This window comes from Artemia sp. Qi Xiang Cuo, chromosome 5 (assembly GCF_049724085.1).
Source record: "Artemia sp. Qi Xiang Cuo chromosome 5, ASM4972408v1, whole genome shotgun sequence".
In the NCBI taxonomy this organism is placed as follows: Eukaryota; Metazoa; Arthropoda; class Branchiopoda; order Anostraca; family Artemiidae; genus Artemia; species Artemia sp. Qi Xiang Cuo.
Genome location: NC_142798.1, coordinates 68,898,298 through 68,925,254, shown reverse-complemented (window position 1 = coordinate 68,925,254; position 26,957 = coordinate 68,898,298). Strand labels below are relative to the sequence as shown.

At 35.2% G+C, this 26,957-nt stretch overlaps 1 protein-coding gene across 3 annotated transcripts in view; it reads right to left on the bottom strand.

Annotated features, from left to right (window-relative positions):
- The window catches only part of LOC148952434 (rho GTPase-activating protein 7-like), a 238,533-nt gene that overhangs the window by 55,022 nt on the left and 156,554 nt on the right, over positions 1–26,957 (bottom strand). For all 3 annotated transcript variants that reach the window (XM_089089878.1, XM_089089879.1, XM_089089880.1), the window contains 3 exons: positions 8,658–8,729; positions 6,133–6,275; positions 1,038–1,605 (listed from right to left, as the gene is read on the bottom strand). In XM_089089878.1, the coding sequence (XP_088946004.1) occupies positions 1,038–1,605; positions 6,133–6,275; positions 8,658–8,729 (783 nt within the window). The remainder of the gene's footprint in view (positions 1–1,037; positions 1,606–6,132; positions 6,276–8,657; positions 8,730–26,957) is intronic.

Genomic DNA, 26,957 nt, shown 5'->3' with positions numbered 1-26,957 from the left:
TGTTCTTCGTACTTGGGTTATAATGGTGTACATTTGTTGGGAGTGTTAATAAGGACTAACAAAAAATACTTTCTAATGAGCCAGGATGCTGCATGGGACATGGAGGATCCACACAATTCTGACGTCAACCTGATTAATTATTTTTAATTAGAATAACACGCAGGACAGGATGCGTTTGATTAAATTGCTCGACCTGTGAGACCTCTGCACCTTGACTATGGATACCATTGATAAATGTTGGAGCAGGATCGCGAAGAGACTAAACATCATTCGTTTCAATGTAGTAATTTGTCTGAACTTGGGGTAATTTTTAATAGTTTTCTTTTTAAATTCATTCTTCCTATAAGCTATTCCATTAAAGAAAAATAATTTTTCAAACGAAATTAAAGAGTTAGGCTACATCAAAACTCAAAACGAAAAGGAATCATCCTGTATACAGTGGACTCCCATCTCTTTATGCTTAACTTTAATCGCCAGTTGGCTGTTTTCTGCATGCTGAAAAGCTTTCAGTTAAACTCTAGTTTAACTTAGCATTTACAAGCGGGTGGTAGCGTAAAAGACTACTTCCCCATGCAACTTACACAGGAGGAGGCCCTAACATCCCCTCTAAAAAACTAGGATTTCTTTCCTAATCTTTGGGGGTACCCCTTATTCAAATTATCAGTTTTTTCTTTTTTATCCTTGCCCTCTCCCCCCCCAAAAAAAAAATTCCTGTGTGTGTGTTGGTGGGGTGTGTGTGTTTACTCTTGTTTTATGGAATTATACAAAATTAATTTTGCTAATATGTTAATTATATGGCACCAGGATAAAATAGAGCTTCGTTTGATGTATGTATTATTAACAAACATCAATTTTTTAGCATTCAGGCTACTGTCGGCACTGGCCACTCTTTACTTGCAATTCGTTGCCACAGGCTGTTAATCTTTGAATTATATTTTCTTACCTTTATTTTTTTAGTATAGGAGGTAAACTCCCCCCCCCCCTATGAGCACCCTTTGTGAATGTGTTGTATATTAAGACAATAAATGAAAAAGTACCTATAAGGAAGGAATCTTTTGTGTTGGTGTTTGGATCATTGTTCACATAATCAAACTTCTGGCATTCCGAGTCAGAAACAGACCCACTTTCTCGCTTGCTTCTAAAGCTTCTTCTGCTTTTTCTAGTACATAGACGTCTAGACAAATCTGGGGAGTCTAAGCCACTGTCATTGGCGTTTGGGGAGCCAGGTTTTATGTTAGCACTAGGAAGTTCAAGAGTAACACAGTTCAAAGTCTTTAATTTCTCATCCATTCCAACTAAATCAACTATCCTGGGTGTGCCAATATCACTTGCTTTAAATGAGCGTTGGGATTTTCGACGCAGGCTTCGAGATCGGAAACTTTCCATTCGTTTTAACCAAGACCTCGCCCCTTCCCTTAAGCGCTCACTACTTGACCTTTTCTGTTCCGGCATTGGTGATATAAGGTCATTTGGGCAGTATTCATTTGTTAAGTCACTTGACAAATCGATGGGAGATATTCGTGACCACCGCCGTGATTGTCGTTGATATGTCCATTGACTGCTGATGGCACAGGAATTCTCCTCGTCATCAGAATCAGTAATTAGCTAAAAAATAAAAGAATATTCTTTACTGATCTAAACCAGCAGTATCATGTATATAAACATATTTATATACAAATACATATAATATATATATATATATATATATATATATATATATATATATATATATATATATATATATATATATATATATATATATATATATATATATATATATATATATATATATATATATATATATATAGCCAAAAGGCAGTTAGAATTAGACAGTTTCACACGCTATTTTGAAGTCAGACAATAGTAACAGCTAAATGGAAATAAAAAGAATGAATTATGGTAATTCTACCTATATTCCAAAATAAATGTAGAATATATGGTTTAAAATCTAACAGTTCATCGTACCGAACTATAAATAAGGAGCGACTTGGACCAATGCTATTGACAAATCTAAAAATGGAATTTTCATAACAATTAACACAGCAAAAGAATTATTTTTTATTTTGATTCCAAATACAAAAAATTCATAAAGTTGGGGTGTGTGGGGTGAATTTTTCGGGGGGAATACACCTAGCACCACTTATAAGATACACTTTTTCTGAAATATCTCTACCGTCAACAGGCTGCTAAAAACAATTGGAATGCTTTACAAGAATATGGGCAAAGTTTTTGTTGAAATTTTGTTGTCTCCTATGTTTGCTCATTACTATCACAACATTTGCCTCCCTTTAGTTACTATTTAGACGATTCTTATTTCTCCTTTTTTGATTTCATATTCATTTTCGAAGTAAAAATTTATATTAGTGCTTGTCAGTAACAAAATTTTTATTCAATAGCTAAAATTTTACACTTCACTTGTGATGCGATTAATTATTTCTTCTCCTTTTTTTTATTTCATGCCTTTCCTTATTCTTTAGGCGATTCCTACTCTTCTTCTTTCCTTTCAATTCAGTTTCGAAGTAAAAATTTATATTTGTGCTTATCACTAACAAATTTATCATTCAACAGTTAAATTTCACACTTCATTTGTGATGCGATTAATCGTTTTTTCTCCTTTTTTTCATTGCACCCCTTTAGTTATTCTTTAGACAATTCCTTTTTTTCATTTCAATTAAGTTTCGAAGTAAAAACTTATATTTCTGCTTATCAATAACAAACTTTTCATTTAACAGCTAAATTTCACACTTCACTTGAGCTGCAATTAATTATTTGTTTTCCTTTTTTCATTTCATGCCTTTAACTATTCTGTAAACGATTCTTTTTTCATTTCAATTAAGTTTTGAAGTAAAAAATTATATTTGCCCTTATCAATAACAAATTTATCATTTAACGGCTAAATTTTTCACTTCATTTGTGATGTGATTAATTTTTTCTTATCCTTTTTTCATTTCATGCCTTTAGTTATTCTTTAGACGATTCCTTTTTTTTCACTTCAATTCAGTTTCGAAGTATAAACTTATACTTGTGCTTATCAATAACAAATTTTTCATTTAACAGCTAAATTTCACACTTCACTTATGCTGCAATTAATTATTTCTTTTCCTTTTTTTTCATTTCATGCCTTTAACTATTCTTTGACGATTCTTAGTTCATTTCAATTAAGTTTTGAAGTAAAAATTTATATTTGTCCTTATCAATAACAAATTTATCATTCAGCAGCTAAATTTTTCACTTCATTTGTGATGTGATTAATGGTTTCTTCTCCTTTTTTCATTTCATGCCTTTAGTTATTCTTTAGACGATTCCTTTTTTTCACTTCAATTCAGTTTCGAAGTAAAAACTTATATTTGTGCTTATCAATAACAAACTTTTCATTTAACAGCTAAATTTCACACTTCACTTGTACTGCAATTAATTCTTTCGTTTTACTTTTTTCATTTCATGCCTTTAGTTATTCTTTAGACGATTCTTTTTTTCATTTCAATTAAGTTTTGAAGTAAAAATTTATATTTGTATTTATCAATAGCAAATTGAGGATATTGTAAGGAAAGATTTAAGGGAATTGGGCACTTTTTGGGAGAGCGTAAAGAGGGAGGCTTTGAATAGATTGGGATGGAGGAGGAGCGTACGTAGCTATGCTGGCCTCAGGCGACTTAGTGCTCCAGTGAGTTATTAGTAGCAGTAGTAATAATAACAAATTGTGCTTAACGATCTGTGAACAGTTAAGTTTCAAACTTAATCTATGCTGCAATTAATTTGCAAACTTTTCTTCGAACTCTGATTAGCAGATAGGGTGCGGGGGGGGGGAGGAGTTAGTTTCCATCTTCTTTGTTTTTACTGGTTTCCAAATTGTCTAGGGTTTATTCTGCAAATTCAACTTTGTATGTGGGATAGTCCATTACTGTTAGACAGCGACGCCAGCTGAAGTTTTCCATTTTCAAAGGGCTGGAGGCGGGATAACTTTCGAAAAGCTTTTTCTGCCAGTAAAATTATAATTAAATTTTCAATTTTTTGTCTTCTAAAGAGACGGGGGGGGGTGAAAAATTTAGAACCCCCCAGCCCCTGCCCTGTGGACATCTTTGTTTCTGATATATACAGTTGATCTCTACAACAAGATCTCTGAGAAACCTTTACTCTTTTTGGCTATTTTATACATTGGATTTTATAGACTTCAACTAGTTGGATTAAATTTCTTGATTTTTGTTTCACCTATTCTGACTCTGATTGAACAATAACAAAGGCCATATCCAGGGCAGGTGGTACGATGTTTGAACCCCTCTCCCTCCCTTCCCCTCCTAAAAAAAAATTGCCTGACGTGTGAAAACGTAACAATATGCATACAGACAAATTTTGATGTTTTTTTTATAAATTTATTGTAACCCCGCCCCCCCTCCCCGAACAAAAATCCTGGATGCACCCTTGACAATAACCATCCATTTTATTCTCCAGGATTGCCTAGCAAGGTTCTGTATCTTTTTTTTCTTCTTTTTCTTTACTGGTTTTCAGCTCTGAAAGAATGTTGAAATTTAGACAATCTTATGTCATTAAAAAAAAGAAAATAAAAAAATGGGTTCATTGCCAGATTGTGGCGGCACTTTTTCCAGGCATCAAGAAGTGTCTAAAGATGTGACGCATCTCATCCTCATGTCCAATCGTCTCTATACGCCCAGTTGACAATGAAGGAAAAAATGCTGAAATGACAACCCTGGAGACTATTGAATCAATCACTTCTAATTGGCGGTCGCTTTTTTTACGTGATGGCAAATTTAGTAATTTTAAAGCAATATGCCCTGCCAAGTTTAAAATTATAATGGTTTAAAAAAACAGTTAAAAATATGTCATTCTTCAGTTTAGAAATTGAAAATGAATGAATAGCATGTGAACCATCATTTTGTGGAACCTTCATACTTCTGTGGCGAGAAAAAAGCTTCAGGAGATGGAAAAGTAAGATATCATTGTTGTAGCCGGAGAGAATCCTCAGTCAAAAAAATTGACGAGTTGTCCAATGTCATTTCAACAGGAATGTCAAATATCAGGAATGTATGCACAGCACTATTAGGGTCCGATTTGTTTTAAAATTCCTACCTCTAGACCTATTCTACATCCGAGGCTTTGAAATATTATGAGGCCCATTCTCCCTAGACCCTGGGCCTCGGCAAGTTGACTCTCTAGCATTAGGCCGAACTATGAGTCAACCCTGATTTTGCTTAGTATAGTTTTCAAACTTCAAAGGTGAAGAAGGGTGACTGTAGGAGCCTGACAATTCCTCCATGGACCACAATGTGAAGAGGGCGAGCATATGAGCCTGACAATTCCTTCGCAGACTACAATGTGAAGAAGCGCGAGAATAGGAGTCTTACAATTCCTTCACGGACCACAGTCTTGACTACAGATCCACTCGGTTACGAAGGTTTCACTCATGAAGCGTAAGACATTTTTGAACGTCAGAAGATGTCAATGTTCTAGAGAGGATGAGATCACAAGTAGGAAGCTGGAAACACCATCCTAAGACCCAATTTAGGCTGTAAATCCATTCCTGAAAGTTTCATAAGCCTAAGACAACTAGAACGTAAATTATAAAGAAGGCCCTTTCCCTCACTGGTGCTGAAATAGCAATCGTCCTATGTGCACACAGGCCCAGCACTAGGGCATGGAACGTTATATCATTTTTCCTTGGAGAGGTGGGGGTCAAAACACAAAAAATTGCATTCTGGGCAGCTATTTTTTCAACCAGTCAAGGGGGCTTTGGAACAGTCACAGGGGGTTCCTATCTCAACTATGTGCAGGCATGATGGTCATGACTGGATGTGGCTACACAGAAAACATTTAACCTCTGAAACCGAAAAAATGGGATTATAAACGTAATTCGAAGCGTTCCAGGGCCAATTTTTAATTTAGCAGAATATATCTTCTTTGTCTGATAAACTATGGGGAAGGTATTTAAAATGCTTGGTAGCTTAAACTAAACATTTATATTTAAGTAGCAAAAGAGGGTTTCGCTGGCTTTGTCAATTCAGTCCCCTAGCTACGGTTGACAGCTTCGGGAATTGGCTCTGAAAAACAGGCTAAGGCCTTTGATCCTTGAAAAAGGGGCTATGGTCTTCTGACCTCGTAAATTTGTGTTTTGCTTACCTTCTTCCTTGTACCCGATTCCATTTTGAGTTTGGAAGCTCGATTGAGTATCTCTAATCGTCGGAATAGTGCACTCAGAGATTCTACATCAAGAAAATGATGGTCAGCTCTCGCTCCGGACAAATCCAGTGGGAACATGCTATCTGAAATACCAAAAGACGTCAAATTAATCAATAAATTTTAGATCAACCGCTGTGGTTCTCAGCATAGGGTATGCAGCCGCCAAGGGGAGGGGGGCTTGGGTGCCCCTTCTTCCTGGACCACTCATTTAAAGTAAAAAGTTGAAAGGCAAAATTTTTGCTGCTAACTGTAAAAAGTATACACAAGAATACCAAACTTCTGGGAATAGAAGTTCTAATGGTATCAAACATCTTGCAATGACAAGCATCATTTGTATTTTCTTGCCAAGCTGTTTTCACGTCCCGTCTATGAAACCCACTTTGGCTTTAATTTCGGCTTTTATTGTTCTTTTCGTTCTGGAATATCATCTCTCCCAATCAAAGCCGTGTGAAGGGGAGAGGGGCTTTATCAGGTCTGAACACCCCCCCCCCCTTCCTTCCGAAAAAATTGTCCGAATCGTAAAAACGTAGCAAAAATGCATCTAAACAAACTCTTGTTTAAAAATATGCGTTCTTTTGTCACCCCTCCCCTTAAAAAAATTCTGGATACGCCCTTAATCCTAATATTAATTTGAATTGTTCTTTAATCACTATTTTGTATTTAATTCCCACCTATTAAGGTTTTCTTTTCCCTAGCTTCCGCTCTACTTTTATGTTATTGCACTTCCCTATTTCTTCCCGTTCTCTCTGTCCTATCTTTTCTTTTCCGGTTTCACTTTTTTTTTAAACATGATTTATCTGTTTACTTTGCCCCGCGTAAGCTGCAGTTAAAATTGTAATTTTGTTATTTAATTTGTTTTACATTTGTTATGATTGATTGAATTATTAAATCTAATCCATTTAATCATTTGAATGAATGGTTTGGATGAAATCATTTGGATAAATAATTAAATCCATGGATTTAATCAAAGCTAATGCAATGTTGTTATTAGTGAGTACCAAGTAAAGTGTTTACTCTTGTTGAATTGATTTTTTAATTTAATTAATGTCTTTTCTTTTGAATTTAAAATATGAAGAATGAAAAGAATTTGGGTGAAATATCAAAATTAATCTTTAAGTGCAAAAAATGAAAATGTGGGTTTTCAGCAACTGATGATTAGGTTATTTTATCCAGCTTCAGCACATTATAGTAAATAAGTATTTTCAAATTTCCTGTTGCCTGCAAATAAGTTTGGAATATCCATACATCCGGCTTTAGTAAAAAAAACATATGCAAAAATAAGAAATTTATCTACAATTGGAATTAAAAATTACTGCAGTTATTTTCCTAACACCAAGTGAGAGCAATTATCAGACCCAAGCATGTCCGGGGGGGGGGGCATTCGAGATGGACGCTAAAAACCTAATGATTTTTTAAGTTTCTCCTATGATCATTACATAATTTGTTGTCTTTTTTGTTATTTCAACTAATTTAGGTGATTATAAAACATAAGCCACATTTAGTAATAGTTCCGAGTAAGTTCCTGAATCAAGAAAAATGAACGGTTATTAGGAAAAAAGCTCCATTTCAGATTTTAGAGAATGAGGGGAAGATCTCCTGTGAGATCTTCAAACCTTTTCTCAAGAGTTTACTGTATTTTGTACAAATGACATGTAATGCAATGGCACGACTTGACATGGCCTTACAAAGGAATTTGGCCTTACAAAGAAATTATTTACAGCGGGAGGGAGGAATAAAAAAGTCTAAAAAACAAATTATACGAAAACTACGGGAATTAGCCTACATAGGAAATCATGGAAATGATGAAATGTTAGCTAGGGGGCACAGCAGTTGCGCACGACCCTGGCCAATCTCTTCCTCCCAAAATACTTCCTAGGTCCTAGCTCTAGTACATAAAATTTCAAAACTTACAAGCACTTAAAAAAAACAAAAAAAAAGTTCAAATAATATATAATAATTCACTTGCAATGGTATAAAGAAAACTGTTTCCGCTACATAGCCTGTCAAGAACTCGCACTAAAACCAAAAAAAAAACCAAAAAAAAAACACTTTAAAAAAATAAAAAACAGACCCCTTCCCAAGGGTAGACCTATATCCAGAATTTCTTTGTTTTATTTTTGTTTGGGGGAGGGGGTATTTTTTGGGGGCAGGGGACTTCAGAAAACCAAATTTTTGAGGTGATGTTCAAATCCGGTACCCCCTCCCCTTCTCTTCATCGACTGAAAAAGCTTTTGAGTGACAGTTTTTAATTTTGCTTTATCGAAATTTTTATGTTTTTGATAGCCTAAAAAAAGTTTCAGAACGCAACTTTCGCTGAAGAGCCTGTCAAAGATTGATTACACCAAAAGATACGTTCCTTGATGTCTAATTAGGAGACGCATTTCAGTAGTAAATGTGCAATTACGTGAAACACCTTAATAGTAACAAAGGCTATTGATGATCAATCATAAATTTAATTGACATACCTTCATACATCTGAGCGTACTGCGGGAAGCCTGCGGCTCGAAGCCATCGACACGCCTCTGACGCTTCAATTTCTAAAAAAAATAAAAATATTAGGGTACATTCAAAATAAAACTTCAAAGATTATAACCGTTAGATTATTTGTTTGAAATATTGCGCCCCTAAAATTTCTGTGCCCAGGAAAATGCCCCTCTGTGCCCCCCCCCCCTAAAGCCGCCTCTGGATTTAGCTGGCTTTAATTTGAGCCAATCAGATTTTGTACAGAATCTTATGATTGGCTGAAAAATTCTGATTGGGTTAAATCAGCGCAAGCTAAATCTCGGCATCAGTAGAATCTCATAACGAATGGTATCAGTAAAATCTCGTAAAAAAAGAGTAATTTCGTCATTCAAGATTACGAAAAAAAGTCTTGCGGGAACTTTAAAATATTTTGTTCCCACTTCGCTATTACCAACCAACAACCCTAACTAATAAGACAGGAGGCAAATTACCCATTTTGACCTCCCGCTCCCAGCATGAATTTACAAAAATCGAAATTTTATTTCGTTTAATAGCCTCCCTTCCAATTTGACATCTGGGTATAACCCTGTAAAAATACGCAAAAATACAGTAAGACTAAAAAAAAGGTTATGTTTGCTTTTTTTTTTTGAACAACTAGTTCTTTTATCAGCTTGCAATAAATTTTACTTTGATTTTCTTTTTGTATGCTTAATGTGCTGGCTGAAAAAAAAAATCAGCGTCCAACAATGCCACAAACAAATTCAATGCTTACTGAACCTACTGCCTTGTCATCTGGTCTTGCCAGTCATCCTGAAGAAATCTGTTACTTGTCAATAATAGTTTGATGAAGTAATAAAAACGCAGGTTTTTTAAGAAGAGAAAATCTGGAAAGTATGGCATTGACTAAACTCCACCTACTTCCTCCGAAAAATAGCACCCCAGACCAGTAACGTAATTACGTCAAAATCCTGGGGGGGGGGGGGCAAAGGTGAAGTCAATTTTACCAAATCAAGTGAAACTGACAGTAAAAACAAAATAAAAATAAGCCATTTGGTATCATAAAGGTACTATTTATACTATAAAGGTACTTTATAGTACTATAATGCTATATGTACTAAAAAAACTGATGTGTTTCAGCTGATGCTTGAATCATGCAGGTTTATCTTAGTTTTTGACAAGATTCTGGAAGAAACTAAATTTCAGATGGGGGCAAACTGGGGTGGAGAGGGGGGCAAACCGAGGTCTGGGAGGGGCAGTTGCCCCCTGTCCCATAGCAAATTACGCCCCTGTCCCAGACATTTTGACTTTACCAAAAACTTGAAATGTGTAACTAGAAGAGATCAAAGCCAAAAAATTTGAAAAAAAGAAGACTATTCTTATTCTCAAGTTTGTCCAGGGGTGAACCAGTGGTTTGACCCCAGCCACCGCAAGGCCGATCCATGGACCTCTATAGTCGAGGAACGTCGTTAATTAACGACTGAATAAAAACTCCTGATTAAAAGAGCATATTCTTAATACCAAGTAATGGAAGGGAGGGGGATGTAACAAAGAGAGGAGCATTCCACAGCGGACAGTGGGCATCTGGGCATCTTTTTGGTGGTTTACAAACGAGCTTCAGTGGTTTACAACACGCAACAGGAGCAACACTTGTTCGCCTGTGAGACGAAGAAAAAATTCAGTCCCAGATTTTGCATACAAGTCCAGTGGACATTGTTAGTCACGCGTCAACCCAAAATCAATCCAATCTTTCATCCCTTAGTTCTATGACTATCTACCTTAGTTCGTCACTAGGAATGACGTATGGCTGGGTTTTCTTTTTTTTTTAGTTAAAAAAATTTCCAGATACCTCGCTATTCTTCTTTAATTTTTTAGTGGCCCTACCTAGAAAGAATTATTTTCTGACTTCAAACTATCCAAATACTTTACCTCCCCATTAATACCCCCCCCCCCCCGGTGGAAAAGAAGGCCTTCCAAATTTAAGAATTTTATTTGAGTTTGAATTTTTAAGTTCCGAAAGGAGTTTCGGTACTTGTGTATTATGGGCAACTCACTCAAGTTTACGCTGTGTAAAACTCGAGAACAAAACCGGTGTCTTCGTTAGTTTTTTTCAGCTTAGCGTGAGACAAGACAAAGACAAGTGACAGAATATATGGGAAATATATAATTTGGGCTATATATTTGAACATAAGGGGGGGGGTAAAGTATTTGAATAGTTTGAAGTCAGAAAACAATTCTTACTTCATAATATGTAGAATAATTGTACCTACTTTACCCCCCCCCCTAATGTACAAATATATAGCCCAAATTCGTTTCTAAAGTAACGAAGAAACCAGTTTGTTCTTGAATTTCACGCATCGTAATCTTGAGTCAGTGGCGTATAACACACAAGTATCGGATTTTTTCATGGAGAGAGAACTTTAACGTAAAGAGCGAGGTCTTGAGGAGGAGGCAATCCCTTTCATATATGTAATAATTTCAGTTCGTTTTAAGGTTTGAGGTTGCTCCTCACTTTCAGTTGAAAACTTGTTTTTTTATTTAATTACTTAGAGATAGTATTTGTCAATGGGAAACATAAGTTTTTAAAGAAAAGTTGAGAGCCTCACTAAACCAAAAATGAGCAAACATAAAGTCAAATAATCCTCAAAGTAAAAACTATAGATTATAATAGAAAAAAAAATTAAAAAGATATAAAATATTTTTATACGAAAAATTCTATGTCAATAAAAAATGAACAAAAATTAATATAAAAAACTTTTTCCAAAAACAAGTTTGTCAAAGAATAGTAAACAGCCTAGTTAAGCCAAAAATGTGTAGAAAAAAAAATTCAAATAATTTTCCCAGCGTAAAACTACCACAAATCACCGTAAATAAATGAACTGAACCCAAAACGAACAAAAATTACAATAAATAACCTATTCAAACTCAAAATAGCAACAATTAGCATGGGTAGGGCTGAAAACCCCCACATCTCCTCAAGACCAGAACATAATTTGCACTTTACTGAAAACAAAATACATTTTAAATGATTTCCACTTTTTTGACTTTAATAAATGAAGAAGTATTAAGACTATAATGAATAGATATCAGAATATGTATATCAAACTGACAATACACTTTTTTTTAAGTAAAGTACAAATTATTTTCTGGTCTGAAGAAGACATGGGTGTTGTCATACTCCTTTTGTAAACGCCTAGAGCCTTTTTATACAATCCTAAAAATGGCTTATGCCAGATTTGCCATCTCACTCACTCGGACTTTCTGTCTTGGCTTCTTCTACAATTAGCGTATGGCTTGACGTCCGCAACTACTTGATTTTAATTCAAACACTCCACAGCGGACAGTTTAATTGGACATCTTTTTGGTAGTTTACAAACGAGCTTCAGTGGACAACAAGCAACAGGATTTTGAACGACGATAGCTTATATTTGTTTTCATATTTCGTCAAAAATATCGTTCAAAAACAATTATGCCAATAAGTCTACAAAAATAAAAAAAAAATAGCAAAATCAAATAATAATGTGATGCGATTGTACCAAGGACAGTGAAACCGCAGTCTGATCGTTTGAACTGGTTAAGTGGAAGCTTAGGCAACCATTTACATCGTAAAATAAATTAGAAAAAATAAAATTCACCTTTTAATAGAAATGACCTCAACACTCAGTTATCAAGTTTTTGGCAGTAGCGGGTGCTAAACAAAAAAAAAGTTACTACTACTACTACTAAGAACTCACCACAGCACGAAGCCACCTGAGGCCAACACAGCCACGTAAGCTCCTTCTCCATCCCACTCTATTCAAAGCCTCCCTCTTTACAACTTCCCACGAAGCCTGCATTTCTTCTAAATCTTTCTTTATGACATCCTCCCACCCCCAACCGTGAACGACCTGCTTTCCATTTAGCCCCAGACGGTTAGCCCTACATGCTTCCGAGCTCTTAAGTCCTAAATGCTTCCGAGTTTGTGGGCGCTTCTTATCTGAATTTTTAGGGAGGGAGAGCATTGTCAAATTTAGCTAATTAGTTTTGCCTATTTACTTTCACTATTTGACGTGACAACATTGACAAAAATAGGACACTGGCTAAAAGCTTCGTAGTTTTGAAAAAGCCGAAAGAAAAATATTTAAAAATTGCGGTTTTCAGAGTAGACAATAAGTCCACGGGGTTTTTTTTTTAATTTAATATCCTCAATACTTTAAGAAACGAACATTATGTTGATCAGTAGCATAAATGAAAATGGTGAAATAACTATCAATTCTGCAAAACACCCCAACCACGGCATATAAACCAAATTTTGATGCATTTTTAAAGTTTTCTTGTACCCACCCACTCCCCGAACAAAAACCTGTATTTGCCCTTGCCCTTTCCCCAAAAATGATTTGGCTAGTAATGCTTGATCAGATTACATTTATGATCAACTTATACATGAACTGACTAAAAATTATTAAAGTTATCTTTCTTGTTAAGAAAGGGTGCTAGTCTTAGATAAATTATTTAAAAACTATAAACGTTTGACAGAAAAGCAAATTAAAATTCCACCCCAGGGATGTTAGAAATAGAACATTTAGCACATCATTGAAACCAGAGTGAATGGTCTGGCGAGTTTTAGCACAGACGCTGAAAGTTATCATGGACCTGACAATTTGCGAATGATAAAAGAGATTGCTGCTGCCATTTCGCAAATGCCGACAAAAGATAATAAAAATATGGCTTGAGAATATTCTATGACAAAAATTTTCCGGTTTGGAACTTCAGCCTGTTAATCTAGTAAAAAAAAAATCTATAAACCATACTTCACGTATTGGATATCACTTAAATGACTGATAATGAATTATTCAACTCAGAAGCTAATCTAGGGACAGGGGCGTCATTTCGGGGGGGGGGGGGGGTAGGGATCATTAGATCCTTCCACACATAAATCTTGAGTGAATAATTTAACCAGCGAAATTTGTCGTTTCAGTTTTGTTAGAAGTATTTTTCAAGCAAGATACCCATAGAGTGGGGATGCTCCTTGAAATAGATAGTCCCTACTGTTTTCTCCACGATTTCCATAGCTTAAATACGTCAACAGCTTTTGACCGTTTTGACCACTTCGGTCTTAATCCCAATATACCCCCCCCCCCCCAAAGAAAAAAAAACAAATATAAAAAATCATACAGAAGTGCAATGTTCGGCACAGGTTAATTATACGGAACACACTCAAGAAATGCGCTGTGAAGGATCTGACAAAAATAGGTTTGCCTCCGGGATCGGTTATGATTCGCTTATTTTGAGTGAGAAAAACTAAGATGTATATATATTTTTATTAAATATTTAATATACAGAGGTGGTTAGGGGTTAGGTTAGATATTTAATATAATGCGTTCTGGGTAGACTACTTTCCATAATTCTTTGCCGTAGTTTCCATGAATTATGTTCCTACAATATTATATTATCCTAATATTTTGGTATATTTCATTAGGATTGATCTAACTCACTTCTTTGGTGTGTTTATGTGTTCCGTATATTTAACAAGTACCCGATGTTTGTTAAATCCAGGACCGAATCTAGGATTTTTGCTCGGGGAGGGGGGGGGCTTATCACAAGAATTTTTAGTTTACAAAAGTTGAAAACGGTTTTGAACCCCTTTAAAAAAAAAAGCAGCCTGATTTTAGTAGTTTTTTATAGTATAAGTTAAGGCAGGCAAATTCTCTGAATTCCAAGCACAAGAGACTCAAAACAGACTTAGAATTGCGGTCTTATAACGCCAGAATCGAAACAAACTCAAAATGTTGTCTCTAAAATTAATTTTCTCTCTTTTAGGCTATTACAATTTTCGTAATCTCAAAAGTAAAACTACAAGTTATAAAACCATGGAATGGCCTCATAATAGTCGACAAAAAAGCAAAACTAATCTTTTAAGAACATGAAATATAAAAATAACCACCAACAAAAATTAAAACAAACTGGCCAACAAAATTGGATTCTCACAAATATATCATTGAACTAGCGATCCTTATCGCAATATAGTTTATAGAAGTACCACATGCTGCTTTTTTTAGAGTGGACTCTGCACTTTCAAAACTATCTTGTGAAACAGGGGTCAGTGAACTATTACTTACACACTTCTTTGCATACATACATTACTATCGTAAATAGTACCCATTGGTTACATAGCTTATCTGTTGCCTTTTTTAACAACGCCGGCCTTACCAGTGCTTTGTAGTATTTTGCTGCAAGTCTATTTTGTCATCATTTTTGGGTCGTCCTTTTCATGGTCATCACCAGGTATTACTGTTTTTTTGTTTGTTTTTTTTCCGACACCGGATAATGTGGTTTTATTTGTGTCATTAAATAAATAATAAAACAAGTTCTTTCAGCTGAAAGTAAGGAGCAACATTGAAACTTAAAACGAACAGAAATTATTAGGCATATGAGGGGGTTTGCCCCCTAGTTAACACCTCGCTCTTTACGCTAAAGTTCGAATTTTGTTCGAGTCACAAATTCCTGAATCACAAAGACCGTTTAATTAGAATATATAGCTCTTTTGAAAGTACAAAAAACCTTAGCGTAAAGAGCGAGATATTGACTATGGGGCAAACCCCTCATATACGTAATAATTTTTGATCGTTTTAAGTTTCAATGTTGCTCCTTACTTACAGTTAAAAAACGTTATTATTTTTAAGTTATTTAGTTTCTGATCGTTTTTTAAATAATGCTGGGAAATCCGGCGCCTCCTTCATAGAAATGTCCCTTCGCCCAAGGAAACATCCTCCATGGAAAGATCCTCCCACGTTCCCCCCTCCTCCGCCCCCCCCCCCCCAACCTGAAAAAATCCCTCCTGTAAACGTCTGTATACTTCCCAATAACCGATGCTATATGTAAACAATGGGAGAAATTCAAAACTTACAGCCCTTCCTCCAGGAACTGTGGGGGATTAGGTCAACCACAAAGACATATATATATTAGATTTTCCACTATGTTGAATAAAATTGTTATCTACAAATTATAATTGGCTGACTTTGGGGAAAAAATGAGCATGGGAGGGGGCCAAGTTGCCATCCAATTTTTTGGTTACTTAAAAAGGGCACTAGAACTTTTAATTTCCGTTCGAAAGAGCCTTCTCACGATATTCTAGGTCTACTGGATCGATACAATCACCCCCTGAAAAAACATCAATAAAATAAACACGCATCCGTGATCTTCCTTCTGGCAAAAAATACAAAATTCCACATTTTTGCAGATAGGAGCTTCAAACATCTGCAGTAGGGTTCTCTGATACGTTGAATCTGATGGTTTGATTTTCATTAAGATTCTATCACTTTTAGGGGGTGTTTGCCTCTTTTTTCGAAAATAAGGCAAATTTTTCCAGGCTCGTAACTTTTGATGAGTTATACCAAATTTGATGAAACTCATATATTTGAAATCTGCATAGAAATCTGATTCTTTTGATATATCTACCGGTAAAAATTCCGTTTTGTAGAGTTTCGGTTATTATTGAGCCGGGTCGCTCCTTACTTACAGTTCGTTACCACGATCTGTTTGATAGTCATATCACACCTGTAACACTCGCCAATGTTTTGTGTCACTGGATAAAGTACGTGTTTTTTCAAAGTAAATAGATTTGTTTGCCAACTCGACCCATCTTAGGTCTTTTCATGCCTGAAAACCACCATTTTCTAAAATACTCCGTTCGGTTGTTTCAAAATTAAGAAGTTTTTAGGGCAACATTGCATTTTTGCCAATATTGCCACGTTGAACCTTACAAACAAATAAGCAAAACTAACTACTTAAACTTGACAATTTTTTATTATAGTTCGGCAACCGATACCACAAAACTGCATACGCAGGTCTTTGTAATTTAAGCTTGTATTCCTGATTTTTACTATCTTTTTAGATATGTATTTATGTTTCCACTAAACCAATTCAAACAATCGGATATCCTTTTCACTGTCCTTGAAAATCTAAAGTAATCTGATTGGTAATAATTGGTAATTTAATGTGCTTAAAATATGTGTAGTTGTATAAGCTTCCACTAAACCAATTCAAAAAATCAGAATTCATTTTCATTGTTCTTGGTAATTTCAAGTAATTTAATTGGTAATAATTGGTAATTTAAAGTTGTTAAAATATGTGTAGTTTTCTAAGCTTCCACGGAACTTGTCTATTATATAAAATACCCTCGATAAGTGAAGTTTGGCGAATGCTAATGAAATTAAACAAAATATGATGAAAATACAATGCTTAGTAACAAAATTATGAGAACTGCCACAAAGAACTGTGGGCCGCCCAGAGCGCGTATCCTAAAATAACCTAACCTAACCAAATTACCAACTAAATATTTAATTAAAAAAAGGCCATAATGTGGTTTCTCAACGAGCCGAAGGTTATTGTCTGGTATAGACAGCAGGAAAAAACGGGTATTCGCAATACAAGTTCTCGAGTGTGTTTTATATTTTAGACGAGTACCGCTTCCACTAAACCGATTCAAACAATCGAATATCCTTTTCACTGTCCTTAGTAATTTAAAGCATGCTTATTTCTATACTATTCGGAAATAAAATTATCTCGGAAATAATTCGGAAATAAATTATATTCGGAAATATTCGAAACTATTCGGAAATAAATTATAAAATTATCCTATTCGGAAATAAAATTATTCGGAAAAAAAATCTGCGCATGTGTGCTCTTAAAAATTTAGCGAAAAACAACACATCTGTCCAACAATCCTTCAGTTTGGTCGGGTATTCGCATCTTGTCAGAAATTACTTTTAAAAATTCTAGACGCAGCATTTTCGGAACAAGTTAAAAACAGATGTCTCAAAGTAAGTTCAATACCATGAGCTGTTGCAATGAAAACAATTATCAGGCTCATATACATACGAGAAATAGAGGGTGGGTCACAATCTATCAACTAGGGATCATATAAAGCCATCTATCATCGTGGTAGACAAAACACTTTGCGCACTCCACGTAGTACATAAGCACAAACATGGACAGGGGGCTCAGCCAAATAACATACTATAGCAAGATCAAGGCTGTTTAACAGTTTACAATTGATGATGGGAATACAACTAGCCTAGTAGGGAGTGGTTAATGCTCCTGCACAGTTCAAAGAATTAATAAGGATCTTACTCAATGGGTTGCGCACTCTCTGTCACAGGTGCACATACTTATGCCTTTGATTCTTCCTCTTGTACCATCGAAACCCTTCTTGGGTTTATAGTCCTCATGTAATGGCAAGGGGTTGCAGAGGTGGTTTTAGGAGAGGGACACTTGCCTTGGGCACAAAATTTCAAGTAAAGAATCTAACAGTTATAACCATTGGTACTTGTTTAGAATCCAGTAAACGCGCAGGAAAGACCGCATATAGAATTTCAAAGATACTATGTGAAAAACAGGTTTCCACTGGCTAGTGAGGTGTTGCTCACTCCGTGACAAGGATTTAAACTTTAGTTTTTTGGGGTTGAAGGGGCAAAAAAATGGTACCTAGGTTGGGTTACGTATTTAATATATGCTATGCTTCAACCCCCCCCCCGCCTCATGTGCAAATATATAGCCCAAATTTGTTTCTAAACTATTATATTTTCATCCTATTTTGTTTTATTTCATTAGCGTTAACGAAACTTCACTTATCGCGTGTTTACTGGATTCTAGACAAGTACCTAATCATTTTATAATATCTGAAATTGAATTTTAATAAAATAAAGTAGAGGGCGCAGTTAATAAGTGAAAATAATTAATTAATTATTAATTAATTAATTAACAAAATAATTAAAAAACAAAATAAGTACATAATAATAATTAAAATAATTAAATGAAAATAATTGATAATAATTAAATTATTTGAAAAATAAATAAAAAATAATTAAAAATTAATTATTATTAATTAATAATTTGAAAATATTTGTTTTAAATAAAAGAAATTGGTTAAAATTTGGCCTGAAAATTTTGTGGGAGACAGGAGGGCACTAATCAAGATTTTGTCCCGGGCGCAAAAGAGGCCTGAACCGCCACTGAGGGCAAGGGCGTCGTTTGGGGGGGGGCAGTTACCCCCTTCCCAATAATTTGGAAAAAATATTTTACGGCCCATGTCCTTTGACGTTCCTGATATGACCCCCCCCCCCAATAAAAATGCTGGAGATTCGTCCCTGACCTAGGGGTTGCCACTAGTCATAAATATTTCTGCTTTTATTGCCCAGAGATGAAATCTTCGCCATTCTTAGATTAATTTGGACGATTCTCTTATTACCTTATTTCATTGTACAATTTTCAAAAGTAGATTTTGCACTTTTCAGCGAATGAGGAAACAGGAGGAAACGTCATTTGGTGAAAAAAAAAACACGTATTGAATTTTTGTAAATATAGTTTACATAAATTAATAGGTAAATTTCTAGTTCTGTGGCTTCTTGCTATGTTGGAAAATAGTTGAAATAAGTGATTCAAAATGTAGAGGCCAAAAATGTACCCTAGATAGATACTGCTAAGCTACTTTGTCTAGTCCTTTGTTATTTCTAGGGCTTAGAAGAGAATTTTTATTACGGTGACCCGAATATTCGGCTTCCAAAACGAACTTCAATTATTGTCAGAACTAAGCTTTAGAAGAAACCCTATTTATTTTTTTATTGCAAACTTTGCAATATTTTGCAGTTCATATTTTTCAATTGCAAAATTCGCTTACTTGAAGATTGCTTTCTTTTTTCTTATGTGACCTGAATATTCGGCAGTCAAAACAAACATCACTCCTGTCAGAACTTAGCTTTAGAAGGAAACTTATTTTATTTTTAATTACAAACAGAACATTTTGTTGAAAAGTATGGACTTCTGAATTTCTGATACAAAACAAAGGCGATCCGAATATTCACCATCTTGAACATTTTTTAGTCGGTTACCCAAATATTTGCCTGCCGAAAAAAAAAGAACTCCTGTCAGAACTTAGCTTTAGAAGAAACACTGTTTGTCTTTTAACTACAAACAGAAAAGCAGTTTTGTTGAAAAATATAGATTTCTGGTACGAAGCACAGGCGATCCAAATATTCGCCCACTTGAAGATTTGTTTCTTATCGATAACCCAAATATTCGGCAACCGAAAAAATTTCAATTCTGACATGACCTCTCAAGGTTCAGCCAAAAAACGTTATATCATAATTCTAAGTTTTCAATCTCTGTCCCTTGGCTTTAGTTCTTGAAAATGTGATTCCTGTTATTCCAGTAAAATTTTAAGCCATTCTCCCCATTCTCCCCATCAAGAATTCTCCCCATAAATTTAATAAATAGATTTACAGACGCTCAAAAAGTTTCAAATCAGGACTGAGCTAAAATGAAGCTCAAAACCCTTTTCTTGTGCCTCATTTGAGCAGAAGATTATTAAAGGTCATCAACTGTGAGTCCCCTCTGGAGGGAGAAGGGGTTGGGGTAGGTGCTCCGAAATACCATCCCAGGAGATTATTAAGTCTCTGGATGCACTCCTGAGAGTTTCATTCATCTAACTCAACTACTTTCCAAAATACAAAAAGGCCCCAAAACTAGAATTTTACCAAATATAAATCGCAACGAGTGACGATTGGGGAGCAACAGGGGTCGATTGGGGAGCAAATTGGGGAGAAAATGGGGAGCAACAGGGGTCGATTGGGGAGCAAATTGGGGAGAAAATGGGGAGCAACAGGGGTCGATTGGGGAGCAAATTGGGGAGAAAATGGGGAGCAACAGGGGTCGATTGGGGAGCAAATTGGGGAGAAAATGGGGAGCAACAGGAGTCGATTGGGGAGCAAATTGGGGAGAAAATGGGGAGCAACAGGAGTCGATTGGGGAGCAAATTGGGGAGAAAATGGGGAGCAACAGGAGTCGATCCTTATAAATCAGTTAAGTAATATTTACAAATTTTTTAAAAAATATTTAAATATATATTTAAACTTATAAAAAGTAAATACATTTCAACATTGCATTGCACCTAATAGCCTTGTTAACTTAAAATAGCCCATTACAGTTCATACAGCAATTAGAAAAGAACCACGAACCATCTGGAGGTCGGCCAAATTCAGATTTAACTAGAATTATATCTAAAAAAAATATATTACAAGGGAATCTGTTTTTTATCGTCTAAAAACTGAGAGATCCACTTAATATGAAAAATTTATGAGTTTCTCAGCTAAGCCAAGACAAGCAATTTGTTCCTATTTTTAAAGCTTTATTACACATTCGTTCGGGATTATTATCAGAGCCATAAAAAAGAGAGCTTAATTTTGTTTGTTTAAAACGGCTCATAAGAGACTAAAGAATGAAAGCTAAGCAGAAAAAAAAGAAAGTAAATTAGTCCTGGTGTCTGAAAGTTTTATATAGTACATAAGCATCTTTATTAAGTCGAAGGGTAGCAAGATCAGTGACAGAAAGGACCGCTGTTTAGCAAGGGGCGTCAATTGAGGGGGAGGGGGAACTTTTCCCTCTGTCTTTTTACCCCTCCCCCAATATTTAGAAGAATACCTTCTTTTTTATTTCCATTGGAAAATGCTTCTTTTTTTTATTTGGTACTTTCCCTTTATATGGGCATTTACAAGGAAACCAGTCACGAAAAACCTATTTTTTACGGGTAAATTCAAGAAACAGCTTCGGAGTACTGTAATCCATAGTGCGATTTTCATTGTATATACGATATTTGAAGTGTTGTTTTTTGGGGTTTGGGGGGAGGTACCTAGGTTAGGTTACGTATTTAATATATACTCCATATTTAATATAGACTTTTTTAGAAATGCCCATATAATGGGAAAGTACCTTTTGTTTTATCCTCGAAAAGTTGAAAAAAACAAATAAAATGTGCCTTCCCCATAGATTTTTGAAAATGCATTTTGCACCTCCTACAGTTTTGTCAATTGCCGCCACTGCCACATAGGGCCTGGGATGTTTTGGAACTGTATTAAAACATATTAGCTTTTTTTCTTTTTTTTAGCATGCAATTGAGTTTGGCCACTAATTACAGCCTTAGATGTTAATCAAATAAAAAAAAACAAGTTTTTTTTAACTGAAAGTAAGGAACGACGTTGAAACTTAAAACGAATAGAAATTATTCCGTATATGAAAGGGGCTGTCCCCTCCTCAATGATTCGCTCTTTACGCTAAAGTTTTTTTTTGTTTTAAAAGAAAAAGTTGTGAATAAGAGTCAAACTTTAGCGTAAAGAGCGAGGCGTTGAGGAGGGGACAGCCCCTTTCATATACGGAATAATTTCTGTTCGTTTTAAGTTTTAACGTCGTTCCTTACTTTCAGTTAAAAAACTTGTTTTTTTTAATTTAATTTTTGAACGTTTTTGTATTAATGCAGGTATTGATATTGGCTCACCGTACATGAATAATTAAAAAAAAGTTGCATATTAATTTTACTTTTATTTGGTTAAATGGCTTTCTCGAAACTTGTTTAATTTTATTTACGAACGTTTTTTATGAGTAATAAATATACGTAACTTACGAATTAACTTACGTAACGATTTTCTATATTCATATGTTTTTAATACGTATATTAGGATGCTCGCTCTCTAGTCAATACGTCGCTCTTTAAGCTAAAGTTTAGAATAAATAGTTCTTATGAAACTACTAAAAATGCTTTGGATTAAAAAGCGAGGTATTGACTTTTTTACAATAATACACGCAATATTTTCTGTTCGTTTAAAGTTTTGATGTTACTCCTTATTTTCAGTTGGAAAACTTGTTTTTTTTATATATAATTTCTGATCTTTATTTAAATAATGCTGAGAAATCCGGCACCCCCTTCATAGCAATGTCTCTTCTCCCATGAAAACTTCCTTTATGGTAAGATCCCACTTAACCCCGACCCCCACCCCCCCCCCAACCAGAAAAAAATCCCCTCTGAAAACGTCTGTATACTTCCCAATAACCAATCCTATATGTTAACATTGGGTAAAGTTCATAACTTTCAGCCCTCCCTCCGGGGACTTCGGGGGATTAAGTCATCCTAAAAGACATTTATCATATTTTCGATCATACTGAACAAAATGGCTATCTCAAAATTTTGATCGGGGAGGGGGCTCAAAATTTTACTCAAAAAATGAGCGTGGGAGGGGGCCTAGTTGCCCTCCATTTTTTTGGTCACTTAAAAAGGGCATTAGAACTTTTGATTGCCTTTCTAATGAGCCCTCCCACGATATTCTAGAACCACTGGGTCAATACGATCACCCCTGGAAAAGAAATAAACACATCCGGGATCTTTCTTCTGGCAAAAAAAATGCAAAATTCCATATTTTTGTAGATAGGAGCTTGAAACCTCCGCAGTAGGGTTCTCTGATACGCTGAATATGATGGTATGATTTGCATTAAGGATCTATAACTTTTAGCGGGTCTTTTCTCCTTTTTTCGAAAATCAGCCAAATTTTCTCAGGCACTTAACTTTTGACTGGTAGGACTAAAATTGATGAAACTTATATATTTGAAATCAGCATTAAAATCTGATTCTTTTGATGCATATATTGGTATCAAAATTCCGTTTTTTACAGTTTCGGTTACCATTGAGCCGGGTCGCTCCTTACTTACAGTTCGTTACCACGAACTGTTTGATTAATAATAACGTATATACTTAATACTTTTTGTGAGGGTAGTTTTATATGTATACTTTTCACGGAACTGAAACTCCAAGAACTTGGGGGAATAGCCAAGGAGTGGCAGCCCGGAATTATTTTAGGCACTTATATATTATACCAACCACACTGATTTTCTTGGTCTGTTTAAAACCGGTTTCTCTGTGTGCACTCGGAGATAATCAGCTTAGACTGAGTGAGATAAACTACTATGCAGGTATATTCTAATTTAATACAGTATTCAGTTTAGAGCTGGTTAGGTTAGGTATTTAATATAATGCGTTCTGGGCGGCCTGTTTTCCATAAATTCTCTGTTGTAGTTTCCATAATTTTGTTACTAAATTATGATATTTGCATCAGATTTTGGTATATTTCATCCTGATTAACCTAACTTCACTTCTTGAATGTGGTCGGTATAATATACAAGTACCCTATTTTATTGTAAAATTATATACAAGAAAACTTACGAAACTTGGCGGCTAGTGACAGCAATGACATCATTTATATCCATGCCTCCCGACAGGATTCTTGCACCCTATTTCAGATTTTTTTTTTTGGGGGGGGGGAGAGGATGTTTTTTAAGAATATACAAAAAATATGTTTTCAAAAATTCAGGGGGGAGGCAATTTTTATTTTTCAATTCAATTTAAAGAAAATACCAAAAAAGTTGTTTTTAATATAGGATGTTATTTCCCCCCCCCCAGCCAAAACATCTCCACTATGAAACTTATAAACTAGTCTGGCCATGTCATCTTTTACCCTTTTTAAAGATTAATCGTTAAATCTCTTGATTGACTGTTAACTTTATACACCCACGACAATTTTCTCTGAAAATTATTTCTTAAAATTTGTTTTGGTTTTTTGTACATATTTCTCATCAACAGTTGCCAAAAAATAACAATTTGAGAAAAAAAAATCAGCAAAATTTTGTATTTGGCCTAAGATTACATCCAAGGATTATACTGAATTAGGAGGGAAGGGGGGTCTGCTACCCAGTTGTAACTAGTATTGAATGAGAATTGATGTAATCCATCTCTTTTTTAAGGATGCATTTTGTTAAGGGATATGAGAACTTCTTGGGAGGGTGTAAAGAGGAAGGCTTTGAATAAATTGGGATGGAGGAAGAGAGTGCGTAGCTGTGTTGGCCTCTAGCGACTTGGTGCTGTAGTGAGTTGTTAGTAGTATGGTAGTAGTTTTGTATCGGAATATTGCCCAATTACATACTTGTTGTATATTTTTATTTAGTCTGAGGAGGAGAGGTAAGGCTTGGCAGGCAACCATGTTTAATACTAATTGCAGTGACGATACCGCCACAATTTAGGTCATGACCTAATAAAGGTGTATGAAAAATGAAACCTACCAGAGTTATCGATTCTACTACTCCAAAAGGGCCGCCTTATGAGGCTACTGTTCCTCCGCCTTGTAAGTCTCTCAAGTGAGGGTAGTCTCTGACTTAAAGTCCTTGTAAACTGATACTCTTTCATACCCATGTTTCACAAAATTAAGTTGACACTGCTTATTTTTACAGCAATCAAAACACAAAACGACGTGAAAACCGCAGAATCTCAACCGTTAAACACATCGACCTCATTTACAAGATAATCTGCATTAGTTCCTTCCTCTTTTTCAACTGAAAATCATCAGTCACTAATTAGCGGACTATTGCAAATTTAAATATGCTGTTTCACTCTATAAGCAATTTTCTACTAATGCCCTTGAAATTCTATTAAGATATATCTTCATTATGCCAAACGGCAGCATGGATCTTAATTTGTACTTGACTTTTACATAAAGAATTATCTGTGAAAACCGCTGAATGCTATCAATCTAATGATGAAAGACTGTCTAATCTTCAATTAATGCATGTTGTACAACTTTATTAACTTCAAAGCTTAATCCACAGTGGAACTAAAGTACTAAGCTTGCCACGGAAAGTTTTACCAGCCTTAATTGACTCAGTCCAATTTCAACGTGAGTTTTTAAATCCAGAGGAATACGTAATAGGTCCAGCGTTGTCAACTGTCCAATAATAGTAGCCAGATATTACAGTTAAAACAATCCCAGAATCGTTTATTTCACTATTTAGAATGCACTTGTCTATTCCAAATAGGTATTTCGCTTCAAACCCAGTTTTAATTCCAGTCCTTTTAAAGAATTACAACTCCTTCGCTGATCTATACACAATTTTGGAAGCCAATATATTCAAATTTCTTTTGCTTCCCTAGTCAAGCTATATGAGGTAGCCTTTCTCGATAATCCAGAATGGATGTCACCGCATGTCTTATAAAAACCACCAATTGGTCATCTGTCAGAGTCAACTCCACAAAATAATGAACCTCAACCTTAGCCTTAGCAAGAAACAGATGATGTACCCGTGAGACCCGAAGTCTGATATGAATTTGTAATATGATACAAAACTAGTCAACTTCAATTCCAGATTTCACAGAATGTCAACCCCATTGGAGAGGGGGATGATTTTGTCAACTCCTCAAACTGAATGACCATTGTTCTTAGATTGACAAAATCAATGACGTTCAACAGATATTATCGACCTTATTTTATAATTTGGATGAACTATAACATCCACCAAGATAAAGAACGACTTCAAAAGAGGTTACTCTAAGCTACAAAAATAGCCTCCAAATTGTTTTCATTTAGGACTTCACTCATACTTGGCACAAAAGCACTATTTATTCCAAACCTGGGGTGGGCTGTCTCTAGTTTAAGTGTTTTGAGGCAAAGCTAGACCTCGGATGATTCATTTAGAATTATGGACCCGCACATATTGCAATTTATCCAATGGGTTTACATCACTGTGATTTGTCAGTTGTAGATAACAAAAATCAATGTAACTGCAATAGTTCAGTACTTTGCACAAATAAAAAATATAAGAATTCACTTTATAGTTCATGAAATTTTAAATCATCTTAGTCTCTACAGCAGAACTCAATAATCCAACCAAAAATAACAAAAGTCGTTTTCAAATTATCGCTCAATATACGTGTGACTGACTAACCAGTCAAACTTCAACTGATCAAAATTCAGAAACTCAGATGATAATATATTCAACCTGTGAGCGCCTGGTATGTACGATCAACTGTTTTACATACGAGGAAAACAAAGCTCTCCCAAGATGAAACAGCTGAGGAACATGACGTTATCCAGAGCCACTGGGATGCGCTACAATTCGGCCTAATTACTCACTGGATCTACAAAAATTGGCCGCCTAAAAACTTTAAATACACAATTCATCAATGTCACATGCTTGGCTCTTAAGTGCGTGAAAACCAGCAGTAATGAACGGTTGGCGGAGTCAAAAAAATACCGGAAATTAATTTCTTGAAGTGTACTCGGTCCATGAAAAAAGTAAAAAATAAAGCCACAAGTAGGACTAATAAACTGCAAAATTATGAATATATGTACATCGAAGCATGAATTATTTCGAAATAATAAAATAACTGAGGAATCGTTAACAAAGCTCACATACGTTACTTTTGGATCAAATGGATACGCCTGCAGAATTCTTGTGGAAATGGGAGAAGGAACGGGTCCCTCTTAAAAATATATACCCAAGGATAACATATCCCTGAAGACTATTGTGAGAAGATTTTTCACTTTTAATAACAGAATATTTCAAATAGAACACTAAATATTTATGTATCTTTTATTTAAAATGAATTGAAGGTCATTTAGCTACCCGTGTTATTCATGGGCAGGAGGTCCTTTCATAATGATTTGGAGGCAAGGACT